Raw genomic sequence first — 17,731 nt, forward strand, 5'->3', positions numbered from 1 at the left:
TCTAATAATATTTGTACTTTCCAAATACCCCCTTCCTACTAAGCTGACCTTCACAATCTATGCTGATGACATCACTATGTATTAGTCCATCAGCTCACACATACAAAAAACATTAACTGTATCAGGCAGCCTCAAGAGCAAAGCTAAATCCATATAAGGCCATATAAAACCACCAAACTGCAACAACTGGAAAAGCAGGGCTGACTCTCCTATGCTTGGCCACTGGTCGCAATGAGGGGAAATGATTACCTTGGAAACACACATTCCTATACTAGCAGGAACCAAGACAGGCTAAAATACCAGGAAAATGGTCCTAGGTACAACCCACTACATCTATCTGAGGGAAAGTAACAATCAGATAGGTTCTGCCATGCACTGGCATATACTAAAGATTACAGCTCCTCCAGAAAAATTCATCCAATCCAATAGCTCCTCCTTCATATGGAATAAAACCAACTGGCTCTCATACACTTAGCTTTGTCTACCTCTTTAGAAGGAAGGGCTTGATATCAGTTGACAAGATAAATACCTTTTGTGCCCTCTTTTCCAGAGTGCTCAATGTCACAAAAAGCCATTTAAAGACCAAAGAGCTTAGGAATGGAGGAAAGAGTGCTGTAAAAGGAATTAGAGATGATAAAGGTGAAATGAAAACAGGAGAAAAAGATATCCTTGAAGTATGGAGTAATTACTTTGAAAAACTGCTAAATGAAACAAGCAGTGATGACAGCACAGTGATAAAAAACACTGACCAGGCATGCAGTCAGGAATACATATCCATACTTGAAGTAGAAAAAGCCATCAAAGGCTTGAAATGTGGAAAGGCAGCAGGAGTAGATGATATTCGACCAGAAATGCTGAAGTATGGTGGTATAAGAGTCTTACAGTGGCTGCACTGCATAGTTCAGAAAGCCTGGACAGAGGGACAAATTCCCGATGATTGGAGTAGAGCTCTCATAGTACCCATATATAAAAAGGGAAATAAAACTGAATGTGAGAATTACAGAGGTATTTCCCTACTGAGTGTTCCTGGCAAGATCTATGCAAGTATACTTGAGAAACGGTTGAGAAGAATTGTGGAAGAAAAGCTTGGTGAAGAACTAGCTGGATTGCCAAATAGAGGCTGTCAGGATCAGATCTTTACGACAAATAGTCGAGAAAGCATGGGAATATAACAAAGATCTGTATTTAAGTTTTGTCGATTTGGAAAAGGCATATGACAAGGTGCCAAGAGAGAAGCTATTCAATACGCTGCAGTTATATGGTGTCAATGGGGCATTATATCAAGCAATACTTAGTCTTTATTTGAGTTGTGAGTCAGCAGTTAGAATTGAAGGAAGTACAGGAAGATGGTTTAATGTTAAATCTGGTGTGAGACAAGGATGTACATTATCCCCTCTGTTATTCATTATCTATATGGATCACATTATGAAGGAATGTGGTATTAAACCTGATATCAAAATTGGAGATGTTAATGTCAGCTCTTTGCTTTATGCGGATGATGTTATACTTCTAAATAAATCCGCTACAAGTCTGCAAGATTCTCTGACTAAATTGAATCGCTGTTGTAATAGATATGGTATGAAGGTCAGCAATAAAAAAGACAAAGACAATGAAAATAGGCAGAATCATTGAAAATGTCAACTGTGTTGTGAATGGAGAACCTGTGGAACAAATAAAACATTTCAGCTACTTAGGCACGATATTTAGTGAAGATGGTAAACTAAATATAGAAATAGACAACAGAATCAGCAAAGCTGGTATCGTGGGAAGTCAATTGAATAAATTCATATGGAATAAGAAAGAAATTAGTCGGAACACTAAATTGTCTGTATACAAGACTGTGTTCAAACCAATTTTAACTTATGGATCTGAGAGCTGGGTCAGAAGTAAAACACTTGACCAAAGACTAGAGACCGCAGATATGAGAGTCCTGAGAAAGATTAGAGGCGTGAACAGATGGCATCAATGGCAATATCATATTAAAAATGAGGATATTAGGAAAGAACTTGACATTGTCAGCATCCAGGAATGCGTTAGCAGAGCTAATCTCAGATGGTATGGTCACTTATATAGAATGGGAGAGGAAAGATTAGCAAAACAAGTGTTCTCTGCCAGGTTGGCAGGAAAACGACCCAGAGGAAGACCAAGATATAGGTGGATTGATACGGTACAAAGTGCCTTAGACGATAGAAATATAAGATCTAATAATGTTGGAGTCTTGACAAGTAACAGACTGATTTGGAGGAAAATTGTAGATAGGAAGTTAGTGATGATGTAATTTTTTCATGTAGTACTGTCATATCCTGTACACCCCTTGAGGGTACATGGCAGGAATTTGATGATGATGATGATGATGAGATCATATTTTCTCTTCCACAACCCTCTCCATCTCTACTGCCTAGATCTATGACAGTGAAAGCAGCCTCACTTCCTGAAATACTCAAGGAGCCTCTCTTCCACAACAGAATAAGAAATCTCATCACAGACAAGCACTCTTCTTTTCTACATGGAGTTGGTGTAGCGTGAGAATTGTAGGAGACATCCACAAACCTCACATGGCTCCCCTCAACCCCTAGCAACATTGAAATATGGGAACCTAGCTGAACAGATCGAACATCAAATCTGTGCTTCATGTGAGAAATCATATCAATAGTAGACTTGATTCATACATGTCTTGCAAATTGGTACTAGTACTACAGTGACATTCAACTTATCCAACATTCACAGGGTATGTGCAACCATAATCCAATGGACCAAGCAAATAGCTTCATCAGAGATCATCTCAGTGAGCACCCACCAGGTGAGTGGTGCCCTTCCTATCTCTACCAAGATGCACAAATTTAATCCATATTTGCCAGAAAATTGTCTCCTCTGCAACAGAACTGGAACAGTCTACATAAACATTCCAGACTGTTCCAGTACTGCTCATTTAAAGCCAATGATCCATTCATCTTGGGAGACTGAAACCCTTATCTATGGCCATCTGCATTCTGAAGAGGAACATCTGAACTTATAAATGGTCAATCAAGAAACCATTAAATTAGGTTTGTGAAAGCAGTGATATATATAACTTATCTTCATCACATAAGAATAAATGGCACAACTTCAAAGAGAGAGGGGCAGCTGAAGACTGCTTATAGTCTTCAAAGTGTAAGAAGCCATTTTCTCTATAGACATACAGTTCCAGAGTATGGTTGTTACTGGGATCCAATTAGATATACTGTATGGGAAGGTAGCAAGCAGCAATCCATTATAAACTATTATCCTGAACTATCTGATAAATATCAGTAGAAAATCAGAGTATACTGCTGTATTTTAAAGATCTACTAGTAGAAGGGGAGGATGCCTGCACTACACAAGATAATAAAAATATAATAAATAATCAAATAAATAAATAATAGGTTATGAACTCAGAAACAATTAAAAAAAAAACAATGCTGTATTTATATATAAATTAATTCTCTGTCACAAGTTAAAAACTCCATGCTTTTTTCCAAATCTGATATCATCTGAGTACAAGAGGTTCAGCCAGATTAAAAAAAAAAATTGCATTTTTCTCTTTCTCTCAAATGAAATGATGGGACTCCAACAGATGTTCATGCATAGGCCCTCAACAGATACATGTAAGATTACTGTGATCTTATGAGCCTTAGTAAGTAGATCTCTTTGTATATAGGCTGCCAATACCTGAAAGGAGGATATTAGCATTTGAGAGGTAGTGCTATAGAAAGATCTTGAGAATAAGCTGGATCCAGAAAGTGAACAATGAGGAAATCTACAGACGAATACAACCAAAAGAAAACCTGATCCAGAAAATAATCAAAAGGAAGCTACATCTCTTTGGCCATATATGTAGAATGAACGATGAGAGGAGGGGGAAAAATGCTGCTGTTTGGGATGATTGAAGGAAAGAACAAAAAAGGGAAGACCAAACAGAGAATGGGGCGATGACATTATGAAATGGCGTGGCAACTCTATACACAAACTGAGTCATCTTGCACAAAACAGAATGCAGCGGAAGAATCATATCAAGATGGCATCAGATACCTATGGGCATTGGACCCATGGTTGTTGATGATGCCAATACCTCCTAGCAGGATTATTGTCATTCATTAATTTACTATGGTTTTATTAACTGTGTGTAATTTGTATAAGGGATTGACAAACACTGATGAGAAAGTATGAGCTGACCTAGCAGCCTCATTTCCCTCGACTCCAATGTGGTTTGGTATCAAACACAATTGAAGATTAAAATTATGGGTCTTCACAATAGGTACAATAATTGCAGGAGATTCATTTGCACTGGATGTGGATTGTGTGCAGGAGAAGAGATGGCCTGTAAATTTAGGACAACTGCATATACGTCATACATTTTTGGTAGTGAGTTTTTCTTTATGTGTACAGAATCAAGATGGATTGCAGGCATCTCAGCATTATAGTCATTGCTGAAAGAACAGCAGCAGGCAGATTGATGATGTACAGTAAGAGGCTACATGATGGCCTGCAAATCTGACATGGAGGAATACTTATAATGTTCAGTTCAGGTTGTGTTATCAATTCATGCAAACAGCTTGATAATCTCATTCACACACATTTGTCTTTTTGGTGTGCATGTGTACACCAAAAAGACAAAGTAGTCTAATGTGTGCAATATTGAACCTCCTGATGTAGGGAAAAAAATACTAGCCATGTGAGATGCTTAGTCAACTTTGTTTTAAAGACATAGTTAAGTGACAGCTGTTTTCAATAAAACATCACAAGTTTATTTACTTGCATAAAGACTCTAAATAGTCTATGTGCAAAATGTACCAGCAACTATTTTTATAGCTTGATGAGGGACAGGATCTGACCATAGCTAGGTACTTTCCATTGAAGAATCACAGACTTGAGATCCATAATGAAGCTGTGAGGAAATAATTGTGAAATAAAGGCAAAGCAAGGAACACCAATCAGCAGCACATTCCACAAAGGATTGATTGTGAAGGATATTTAATGCTTAACACCTCTTGTACTTTTCTTTTAGTTGATAAATGTGTGCCATGAATATAATTTTCCTGTCAAAAATGAGTCCTAAGGGACTTGGACTCTGTTGCTACTGGAATCAATAAAGAATACATTTTTGGCAAAAGTGTCAACAGTCACTTTTTTCTTCTGAATACCTGAACCCATTTATTATGAGCTCATGAACAGATGTAATCAACTGTTTGTTGAAGATGCAATTCAATATTACAAGAATGGCATTAAATTGGGATGTCATCAACATACAGATCACTGTATATGGAAATTAATCAGCAACTAAGTTTATTTAGAGAATACAGTGCAATACTTAAGGCTTTTGGCTAAAATGTTTCAATTTCTCTGGATTTAACAACTACTCATCTATTAAATTTCGGGGTAGCGATCTCCAAAAGTACATGCCATTGCTTTTGGGTCAGACGTATATCCATTGTGTTCAAGCATTAAAAGTGAATGGTTGATATATCTGCTGCAATTTCACCCTGGACTGATTTGACGATCGAATTATAGATGATGTAAATTTCATCCAGATACCTCTGACAATGTCTGTATCTTGCCCAAGAATGTTTAAATCCAATTAAATTTTATGTTATGGGTTATCTGCAATAAGATGACCCAGACTTTATTCTGAGTTTTCTTAGTTGACATGCATTCTATATGACACTAATGTTTGAGAAAAGGCATAACCAGTCAAAATTTTTGGTACTGTAGTTGATAGTTTGCATTATTGCACTTTGTAATCTAGTATACTGCTACAGATCAAATTCTGGGAAGGAAGAGAATGTGTTTTAGTCGGTGTAATCTATTGCACTGTGGTATATATGATAGAGTAGATAGATGCCCACATAAAAGAGTAGATATCACATGTAAATTATCAATGACATAGATGTTATTTAAACTTCACTTCCCACTTAAGCAGCAGCAGGAAGAAATGGAGAACAGACTAAGTCGATGACAGTATATATTTTGGGGGGGTATGTGAGAGGAAAAAGTTACTTCCTGTGTTTAAGAGGGAGAGAACACTGTTCTTGAGAGCTGCAACCATTTAGATCTTTCATTAGAAAAATGGTGATAGTATAATAACTGCAATATTATCAGAGTTGTACTGGGATACCTGCACAATGGATGGTAACTGCCTCTTTGCTGCTATTAAGCTTGATAGAATGGAATATGGTTTCCCACAGTGATAGCGACTTCTCCTTGGGTAGGTCTATCTCCCAATCTGCCCTTAGGGATGATAATCACATACCCAATGTAGACTTATACTTCTATAAGAGGTGGATACAAATGTATAAATTTCTTTCTGCTTCGATATCTGAAGGTGGTGCTCGTTCAACATGTAATGGTATCTTTTTTTTGGAGTTGAGCAATATTCATTAGATTCCTTGATTTATTTAACAAAAAGCAGATTACCATAATGACATTCAGAAATGATGTAATTGTGATTTTTTTTAAAACGATGTTGTTGTGCTAAACCACCTCTTCACTTTCTGATATAGAATTTTCAAAAGATTCACCTTTTGAATCTTTTTTTGACATGAGTAAAAAAGTTCATTAAAGAGTAAACTGGATGTTCTTACAGTTGTATATTTTTTTTACCCATGCAGTCATGATCTTTCCTGACATACTGGGCACAGATGATAGACAGGATGTGCATGATCAGACCTCTAACAGTTGAAGAATCTAAAGAATAATTTAGCACCCACTCTAATAGCGGTAGGATCTCCTTTCGCAGCAATGACTACAGCACAACAGGTGAAATAGCCTGCTTTCACAGAAGACGAAGGATTCAGGGGGCTAAAAGTAAAGTTCATATTCTTGGTTGGTACAAGATTACCATCTCTATGGGTAAACTGCATGAGGGATTGTGGCCTCACACTCTGGTACTGATGTGCACAAAGGAGTGACTATGAATGTGCTTTGATGCATTTTCCATTAGGAAATTTCCTGAATGGAGTCTGTATACCAACTCTGGAGATCCTGCTAATTCTTCTAGATAAAGAAAGGTGAAAGTTTTAATTAAACATTCATTTGAGGTGATTGCACTCATAATGCCATTACCTCTGACACTACAGAAAGTCTTAGATAGCAGAGGAGGAGCCTAAGTGTAATATTGTTGACTCTTGCAGGAGACTACATCTGACAGGATACCATATGGAACTCTGTTATGCAAACTGCGATAAATGAGGATGGATAGGAAATTGGTGATATGGATAAAAGGATGGCTGATAGACATACCAAAAAGTAGTATATGGAAGAGCAAAATCCAGGAGAAGGCAGGTAACTAGTGTGCCACAGGGCTCTGTGCTTTAATCACTACTGTTTAATTTGTACATAAATGATATAGGAAATAATCTGAAAGGAGATATTTAGTTGTTTGCTGATGATGCAAATTTGGGTAGAATAATACGTAATCAAGGTGATGTAGAGAGCTTGCAGGATGATTTAAATAGGCTGATGTATGAGCAAAACATAATGGATGGCAATTTAATGTGGAAAAGTGTAAAGTTAAGCATTTTGGGATACAAAGATTGCTGGAGGAAACTGTACTCGGGCCTGGTCAATTAGATTCAGAGGGGAGTGACTAACATTGTGAGTGGTGTGTGGAATGCTTCCTATGAAGATAGATTGAGGGTTTGAGTTGCAAAAGCTGGTTGACAAGCAAAAAGGATGATATGATAGAAACATTGAAGTTACTTAGAGGCTTTTATAAGATTCAAGCAGGGAAAATGTTTCAGCACTTAGATAGATGGGGCAGAACAAGAGGTCATGCTTGGAAGTTGGATAGAAGGTGATGAGACTAAATTTTTTGGAGAGCAATGAATGAATGGAATGGGTTGCCTGAGTCAGTTGTAAGTGCTTTGTCTGTTAATAAATTCAAGGAGAGATATTTATGATAGACATTGTGGTGATAATTTGAGTCTTTCATGATGAGTCTTAGAAATCCACAGGGGTCTTGCTATAATAATAGCATTTTAAAAAATTATATGAAATAATTGTCATCTCTTAACATCAGAATGAAGAAAAATATGATTTATCAACCTGCTGATAATTCATTCAAATTCAAAGTGTTCAATAGTTGTCGAACACTACAATCAATTGTGAAAACAACCGAAAATTGTAATGGACAAAACATTGAAAAAATAATCACGTGCTCTGTAGGAGTTGATTTAAAGTAATTTACAGGCTGAAGTTCTCACAATAACTGCACCTGAAATTTTTGGATAACAGTCATTCTCTAAACCACAACAAGTAACCTCCATTAAATTATCTGAGATTTGAAAAATGGTCATTTTCTGATATCCTAGAGTGTCATGACTGGACTTTTATTCTTTCATCTATATTTCAAATTGTTTACATAATTACATGGTTTTGCTGGTTAGAAACCCATCAAAAAATACTGGAAGCTTTAGTACTCATCATTACCATCCTCTAACATATTATGTTCAAAGGACTTTCAGTCAACTAACTGACTTTCTAGAAATGTAATTTAATGCTATGATACGGTGGTTCATGCAGATGAAAAGTTTGTGTATCCACTGGATAGTTTGTCTTTCACTATGAAAAACATGAGCAACCAGGAGGAAAAAAATCTCTTCATCTCAGTATGGGGACTGTTTAATTTAACTTCAGCTGAAAATGTTAATATCAAGGTTCTTCACATCCAAGAGAGAATAAGAATTGTCTTTCCAATCAAAGGGCACTATAGCAAAGAGCAAGAGAAGGGCCTTCCCTTCTTTCTTCTCTTCTTGTCCCCCCCCCCCCCTCCATACTATTAGAGTATTTGAGGATTAGGGATGAATCTTTCCTATTTTGCTGAATCATTTCGTCTTATGCATCCACTGAAGAGGGCAAGCTAGCTCCAATAGGTGCGTGTCCCAAGACAGGATAAATGGCAAAGGTTGATATCAAGAAGGGCATCCGGTCCCAAAACTTCACTCCAGCTCTAGCTATAAGTCAAATATGCCTCCATTAATTTAGTAAAAGTTTGGGAAATAGTAATTCTAAGATGGTTTTTAACCCAACAACAGTAAATTGCTTTGAATCTAGTCCAAGAGAAAACCAAAATAAGATGTAATTCTATAGTCCATTCTGACATTCTGAAATGTTTCTACACTTACTTGATTATCAGTGCCTTGTGTTCTGTAATGAGCATTTTATGTGGACCAAGGGCAATAGCTTAAAATTCAGCCAAATATCATTAGATTAATAAATTTGGTTCATGTGGTTATGAGATTTAATCTCATTAAATAATTACCAACATGTCCACACATTTTCATAATTGGTATTACTGATACACTAGAAACACTTAAGAAGACCAAAATTTGAAACAGAATTTCAAACAGAGTAATATAAGCAAATTGATTGGAAAATGTTGACAATAAGATTATTTGTGCCCATGGTCACAGTGAAAGACTAGCTAAGTGATCAATAAATTTTAAGAACTAAACCAGACATTTCTGAAACATTATGAAAAAAATCAGGGCTAATAAATATCAAAATGCCTATTAAAATTTCTGGTTAGAAATAAAGACGTCATTATTAATACCATATTTCAATATAAAAATGTTCATATATTTCTATGAAGAGGAGACAAAGACACAAGAAAACTCTGATCAATTGCATTATTGTTGATAGTGTTGTCTTCTGGTTGGTGTCAGATATAATTATAGGAGATGCAAGATAAAAAAAGTAACGACAGTGTTGACCATGATAAAAGCATTCTCAAACATTAAAAATCTGACTTAATTTTGCAAGCAATGAAGTGGAGAAAGTGTAAAAGCTGCAAAAACTCTTGCAATAAAAATGAAAGATCAATCCACAGTGAATAGGTGGTAAAATGTGAAGAAAACACTGGTTGACAGCCAGAAGTATGAAATTCTGAATAGAAAGTAAAACAATAACTATATTATAAGTTAAAGTTAGATGCAAGTTAAATAAGATGATAATTAACAATTTTTGCCAGGAAAAAAACCCAGAGAACAACACAGAAGAACTAATTACAAGTTATTGTCCTTGTTGGCTGAGTGTTAGCATACCTGCTCTACAACCAAAAAGCTATGGCTTGAATTCCATCATGGGCAATAAATGTTTGTGATTGTCCTTAGATGGGAGATGAATTTTGTCACCCAATGCAAGATCATCACCTAGCCTATTGAAGGCCAAAATGGCTTGGAAAGAAGTTCAACATTCCTCTAGTGCAGGATTTCCAGATTATGTATAACAAAATAAATTAATAATATTAAAAACTTCTGAGCCCACCCACAAAACTAACACACTGTAGGCTTACAACCTCTTGTGGACCACATAAAAATGAAGACTTAAAAGAGATCACTTACTTGAAACTAGTCATGCAATACTGTAACCAACTGCAGTAATATCCTGCACCTTCTGAGGTGATATAACAAAAAATAATTCAAACAGTGATTATCTTGAGAGATCCACCTGATTAAAAATTATTGCAGAATAAAATTATGATAAAAACAATATATGATTAATGATATAAAATGCAAGTTTTCCATACCATAAGTAAAACAAATATTATTTGTGAGCAACCATACTTTCTGAATAATCACTGGAGAAAAAAAAAATCTTAATAGAATTTTGCAAACAGTTTTCTTTAAAAACTGAAAGGGAATTTTGTAGTAAATTGAATACAGCAGATATACTTTTACAAACTAATTTGTTCCTGGAAAACTGTCATTAAAAGAGCCATCACAAACTGAACTCTAATTTCTCATAGGCTTACTGCCATGAATTGAAGCTACATTCTTGGGAATACCACAGTGAAATTGCCACTAAACTAAAACACAGCATTTAAATAATGAAATGATAAAGAGACATTTATTTGTGCAAAAGGACAAGTGTAACAGGATTTACTGCTCCAAGCTTCTTAAAATTAAAATGTTTTCCAACAAATTTCTCATTAGCATGACAAGACTACCAGAACATTCTAAAATTTAGATATTGCAACCTCACTCATGCTCAGAACTAACCACCACTGCAACAGTGACAATGAACTTAAGGCTGCATTAGCCTAAGTCCTTGTATGACAGAATTTTCTTGTTTTCCTACTCATTACAAATTGTGCACATGTTGAAACAAGTTGAACAGCATTGTCAAGGGTATTACTAACTTTCTTGTACACTCCTTCAGCACCTGCATTGATATCCTATTCAGTGCCAATGGTGTAGTTGATTCAAGTCTCTTACAATAGCTTTAATACCTTTATTTCTTTACCCAGAGAGAGACAGTGGAAAGAATTTTGATCACCATTCAAAATTGTGACTCAGTTCTATCTAAAAAGGATATTTGTTTTTGTCTAAAACATTTTCCAAATGTTTTAAACAAAACTTTGGAAAAAGTCTGGTTTAAAACATTTGGAAACTGTTTTAGACCAGACTATTTTTTCTGAAGTGTTATATGTCTTTGTAACATAAAAGCAGGTGTAAAATTAATTTCTTCAATTCCATACTATGTAATTTCAATGCATTCTTCAATGGCAGGAGGCTCCTTTTTTATGAGAGCTCAGAAGTTTATTTACATCTTGACTAGGGACCTCCACAACCAACCAAATTTGCTATACAACCACAGTTGTTGCTCTCTGTGGTGGCTGGTTAAATAATCTCCATTATTTAACCAACTACCATGCGCGCGCGCACACACACACACACACACACACACACACACACACACACACACACACACACACACACACACACAATTTCCATTCTTTGGGATGGTATGTGCTCATATTACAGAAGGAAAAAACTGAAAACTGGATGTAGTAAATCTTCATTATACTAGTTTGGGTTAATTCAGTGTAGTTGATTCAAGCTCTTACAACAGCTTTAATACCTTTATTTCTCATCCATTCATTTCATTTCTATAATCCCACCCACCACCTCCACACAAAATTATGTACAATGTTCCAACATAAACAACAGTATTATAGTTTAATAAATGATTAATGTAACAATTTTCCACAATGGACTAACGCAGGCCCTTTCTAGGAATTCTTATATTCAAGATATTGATTCCACTAACACACATGTAACTAACTCATGGAAGTCATAATGCATTAGAGCAAACAGCAACGTATATGCCAGCAGTTCTGCCTCATTTCTTATTGCTGCTCTGTGTATCATGTCTAGTTCATGAAAGAGAGAGACTACCATTAATCGTTAGTTACAGGGATTTATTAATAATGTAGCATATCAAGTTGAAATAAAAAGATTTTAAAGGTTTCTCAGTTTTCAATTCCAAGAAAAATAATTTTAATATACTTGCCAGTCTAGTTGAATAATAATTCCACTCTCCAGCCAATAACAGATTATAGTTTCATATCCCAGTGCAGGAATGGATGCAACAATGCAACAATGATAATGATGAAACTAAATTTAGTAATTGTAACCCGGAAAATGAATGCCATGTCATAAATAGTGGAGAAAGCCCTAGCATGCTTTCAAATCTGTAGTAGTACAATACTTGTGGATCTAATAAATAATAATATAAAAACTATGCCTTAATTAAACAACATACAAAATGACATATGAATGCAAAACATATTTCTCATTCCGTCTGCAATTAAGAGTGCTGTAACAACTGTACAATTAAACTATGTTCTAAAAATTGCACAATTACAATTTTGAATGTAAAAATCACCTTACATTTCTTGTGGTGATTTCTTTATAATTTTTTTATGTGAATCAGAAAGGTAGTTTGTTTCATTAAGGTAAAATGGATTACATCTTAAAAAAAAAAAAAAAATTCCCTGTCTGAATATTGTATGTTTAAATTATGAAGTATTTTGGCATGTTTATAGCGCAGAACATACCAGTTCCTAAACTCCCTAGTGCTGACGTACCAATCGGCCCAAATCCACTTCCTCCGTAGCTCATGGTGCCTTGAGCCTGGCCCGGCCCTATACCCAGTCCAGATGTAAAACCTAGTTGGTTCCCACTATTGCCAGAAAATCCAATTCCTGATGTTACGGTATTATAACCCAAGCTAGAGTTAGGTGTGGAATTAGTAGCGTTGGAAGCATTTGTAGAAAACAAGCTAGCAGTTTGGTTTTGAACTTGCTGACCTTGTGATCCCAATAGACGAAGGCCTCCATTATTCATGTTCCCTAGAAAAATAAAGGTATACCTTCAACTAAAATTTATGAAAATGTTTCAAGGAAGACATTACTAATGACAAAGAAAACAGCTACACATAAAAAAAAAAAAAAAATAAGTAAAATAACTTAGCTGTGTACCAATTTCTATTAAACATGGTTTCATTATGGTTCAATTTAATAACTGGATGTATTAGCACACACCACATCATTATTCTTGCTCACATACCAGTGTAAATAAACAGATAGGATAAATGAGGAATTTTTGTTTTTCACAGACAATTTGCAGTTTTTTTTTAATTTTTTTTTTTTTTTTATTGAATGGCAGTTTTATTCCAGTGTGCACAATATGCAGTTACACAAATGAGCAAGGGGATGAGTAGTACTTTCATTATTTTGTCATGTTTCATATTCTTCTAGCAGATCGAGGAAAGGATTAATTTCTGAACATATCAGTCTGGATTTTGTGGTTAGAATTTACATCAAGAAGTTTCCAATATTACCCACAAAGAAACAAATCAGAACCAAACTGCAACAATTAAACAATGATATGTAAATTAAAGATAAGTTGGTTCTTGGCTTCAACAGCAAGTGTTCCTTAAAGTGATTATGCCAAAAATTCAAGCAGGCTTCTAAAATGTTATGCAGCATCCCCCAATTAATGCAATTAAAATCAAGGACTGATATTAAACTAAATTTGGTCCTCTCATTAAACACCTGAATCAAATGTAGTTAGGATATGACCTATATTATGCTTTCCATCTCAATATCATTCACATAAGGTACTGTTAAGGTGGAAATGTCCATCATATCCTAACTCCAATTGATTTCAATGTTTGATGAGAGAGGACCAAATATGGTTTAATATAAGTTTCTCATTTTAACTGTGCTGGAATGTAGGGAGACATACCATTTCAGAAGCCTTCTTGAATTTTTGGATAAAAGTACAGAGCTGTAGGCACAACCTCACAGGCTACCTCAGTTTGCTAAGTAAGCAATGACCTTCATTTTCTACATGGAAGGCAAGAGCAAAGTTGCTTTTTTTTTGCTTGAGAACATTTTTGTTCTGCCATTTTTCTGGATTTCCCTCAGAGAGGCCTGTTAGTACTATGCAGCAGATTTTCCAAACTGTTTTATGGAGGATGAGGCGATGTAGGGTGATGCAAAAATTCACACTCCGGATTTTAATTATACCCCCACCCCAATCACCCCTTGTTCTGAGTGGCAAATCATAGCATAGTTATTTTGAAGTATGTACAGATTTCCTGTCACATATAAGAGTTAAGAAAAAGTAGTTATGCAGTCATTAAAAACAGTAGTGATAATTGTTTATGCCAGCAAATATTGCAAAAAGATAATAAGGAATGTACATTAGTGCATCACAAAATGTTCGTTTATTCATTCATCAACAACATATTTCTTAGCAATTTTCCTACTCTCCCAATTAATGCACAAGATAATTCACATTCACTTTTTAAAGATGACTAAAATGATTACAGTCATTAGGTGCAGAAGAGGATGATGGCATCAGAGAGAGAGAGAGAGAGAGAGAGAGAGAGAGAGAGAGAGAGAGAGAGAGACAGTGCCACAATTTTTTCTGAAATAATTACTGGATTTCAGTTATTTTGCTTGCCTACCATACATTCTTCCTAGTATAGTGCCAAGAGAAGCACCACTTTTTCTTTCTTTTTTTTTTCTGCCTCACATATAATTAAGCAGAGAACTGTTTGAAACATACAGATATATGTTTCAAACAGTTCTCTGCTTGAAATCAAGAAAATGACATATCTTGAAATCTAGATCTAGAAAATAACATATGACAAGATGCCAACAAAAAAGCTATAATTACATGGTGTAAAGGATATTATATCATGCAACACAGCCTACATCTGAGTTGCAAGTCAACAATAGAACTAAAAGAGGTACAGAAAGAGGTATGATGCTAAATCAAGTGTAAGGCATTGGGTGCACACGTTATCTCCACTTATTCATAAATGCGGTACAAGTTGGCAGGATTCCCTAATTAAATCGAATAACTGCTTTAAGAAATTTAGCATGAAAATCAATAAGAACAAAAACTGTAAAAATAGGAACATTAAAAAAAAAAAAAAAAAAAAATATATATATATATATATATATATATATATTTTTTTTTTAGTGAAGTGACACCTTAAATATGGAAATAAACAGAATAAGCAAACCTGGTATGGTGGGGATCCAAGTGAATAAATTAATATGGAATAAGAACAAAATTACCCAACATACGAAACTAGCAGTATATAAGACGGTATTCAAACCAATTTTAACTTATGGGTTTGATATTGTATTGTTGGGTATAGCAGTTGATCAAAAATTAGGGATCACAGCTATGAGTTTTGAGGAAAAATTGGAGCAGTAAACAGATAACATCAGTGGAAGAATTGCTAAAAATTAAGATAGAAGGGAACTTGTCACTGTTAGTATTCAAAAATATGTCAGTAGAGCTAAATTGAAAGTAGTAGTAAAGTCACATAAACAGAATGGGAGAGATACAGTTAGCACCCCCCCCCCCCCCCCCCCCAAGATGGCAGGATAAGACCAAGGCCTATGTGGATTAATACAGTAAGAAGTGCCCATAGAAAACTGAATTATAAGATCTGATAACATTAGAGTCCTCAGAAATAGATTAATTTGGAGCAAAATTGACAGTAGGATTTTTTTCAAGTGTTGCTCCCATCCACAAAAGGTTTTTGTAAACCTATTGTACAGATGTACAATATTTTTTATTGATTATGTATATATATATATATATATATATATAGTCTAAACAACCTGCTCTAGAGTCCAACATGAATTTTTTCAAGCCACTTCAGGCATCCAAGCAGAAGTGGTCACACACTGGGTGATGGAGTTCATCTTCCACCTAAAGAAAATCACAAACATCAATGCCCACAGCCTGTTGGTTGTAGAGCCCTTGAGGATACACATCAGGAATTTGATGATATCCCCCTTCCAAAAAATGTTAACTTTAAAAGATAGTTTCTCTAATGTTCTGATCAGCTTCTTTGGGAAATAAGCTGAAACTGCAAAAGATAATACAAGTTGGTGGGGGAGAAGAAAAATTACACATGCTAAATGCCGAAACAATGATTGTACTGGATAGCTGATTCCGTTTTTTAAACAACAGGCTATAGAAGCAAATCCATAGGATTTGGTGACATGCATATCTGCAGGTCTAGAGAGAAGATGCTTTTCACTGCTGGTTGCAAGATGACCATCCTGCTTACTGAAGGCAGTAACTGGAATAAGGTACTATGCTTATTGCTTTAAAACAGGTACATAAGTGGTCATGTTTAAAGAAATTAAAGATGGAAACTGAAACTTACACGGAAATAATTTTATTAATCAGTGTTTGGCGAATGACGGCGACTTGTCATGTACTCCCAAGCTGTGGGTTTGTCTGTTTTAAACAGTTTTGCACGTCATCTGCGTAATTTAGTCATTGCTAACACTTCGTAGGGTGTGCTTCAGTGTAGTGCATTGCAATAAATGATGTATGTTCTCTGATAACATTATTGTAGATTTTTTAAATATTAATATTTAGTTAATATGTCAGAATCAAGGAAAAGAAAAGCAATTTCTTTAGAAACTAAATTACATATTGTATGTTGAAAGGGGCGAAAGAAAATCCAATGTGGCACATTCTTTAGGATTAGCGCAGTCAACTTTAACAAACATACTTAGTCAGTCAGAAAAAAATAAAACAGTCTGCCCAGAATTGTACAGATGTTACAGCAGCAAAATTAACTCACTTAAGGAAAGTCTGATTTTAGAAAAAAATGGAGAAAATGTTAAGTTTATGGATAGATGATATGTCACAACATCATATGCCTTTAATTCAAATGGCGATTCAAGAAAAAGCATTATTTTTTGTTTAATCACCTGAAATCTAAACAAACTGAAGAAATTACGGAAAATTTTGCGGCTTCTTGTGGTTGGTTTGAGAAATTTAAAAAACAGGTCAGAATTCAGAGTATAAAATTATTAGAAGCTGCGAATAAGTTTCCAGAAAAACTAAAGGGAATAATTGAGCGTGAAAATTTTTCACCAAACTTAGTGTCAAATGTTGATAAAAGCAGTTTGTTCTGGAAATGGATACCATCCAAAAGCTTCATTTCTATTGAAGAAAAATCAGCAGCTTGGTTCAAAGCAGCCAAAGACAATTTAACGTTATTCTTTGGATCAAATGCCTCTGGCGATTTTAAATTAAAAGTGTTATTATTTTACCATTCGGAAAGTCCATGGGCATTAAAAGGTAACATAAAAACGAATTTACCTGTAATATTGAAAGACATTGCCAAAGAAATAATGTTGAAGAGAATAATCATTTCTTGTTGGACAATGCTCTGGGACATCCTACTGATCTTAATAGTACGTCAGACATATGCATTCCTGTCAAAGATGTCTTTCTGCCAACAAACACAACTTCCCTGATTCAACTGATGGATCAGGAAGTAACAGCAATATTTAAAGCTTATTATCTGTGTGGTACATTAAGCAATTTAATTGAACAAGAAGATAAACAGCAAACGTCAATTAAAACTTTTGGGGAAAATT

The 17,731-nt window shown here is 35.1% G+C and overlaps 1 protein-coding gene across 5 annotated transcripts in view; it reads right to left on the reverse strand.

Annotated features, from left to right (window-relative positions):
* LOC150092623 (pumilio homolog 1-like) overlaps positions 1–17,731 on the reverse strand; it is a 328,288-nt gene that overhangs the window by 107,037 nt on the left and 203,520 nt on the right. For 4 of the 5 annotated variants that reach the window (XM_090414703.1, XM_090414702.1, XM_090414705.1 and 1 more), the window contains one exon: positions 12,854–13,147. In XM_090414703.1, coding sequence (XP_090270829.1) covers positions 12,854–13,147 — 294 coding nt within the window. The remainder of the gene's footprint in view (positions 1–12,853; positions 13,148–17,731) is intronic. The other variant, XM_090414704.1, reaches the window with a different exon arrangement.

The sequence above is a fragment of the Typopeltis vanoorti genome, chromosome 25 (genome assembly GCF_054136105.1).
Source record: "Typopeltis vanoorti isolate ZY-2024b chromosome 25, IOZ_Tvanoo_1.0, whole genome shotgun sequence".
In the NCBI taxonomy this organism is placed as follows: Eukaryota; Metazoa; Arthropoda; class Arachnida; order Uropygi; family Thelyphonidae; genus Typopeltis; species Typopeltis vanoorti.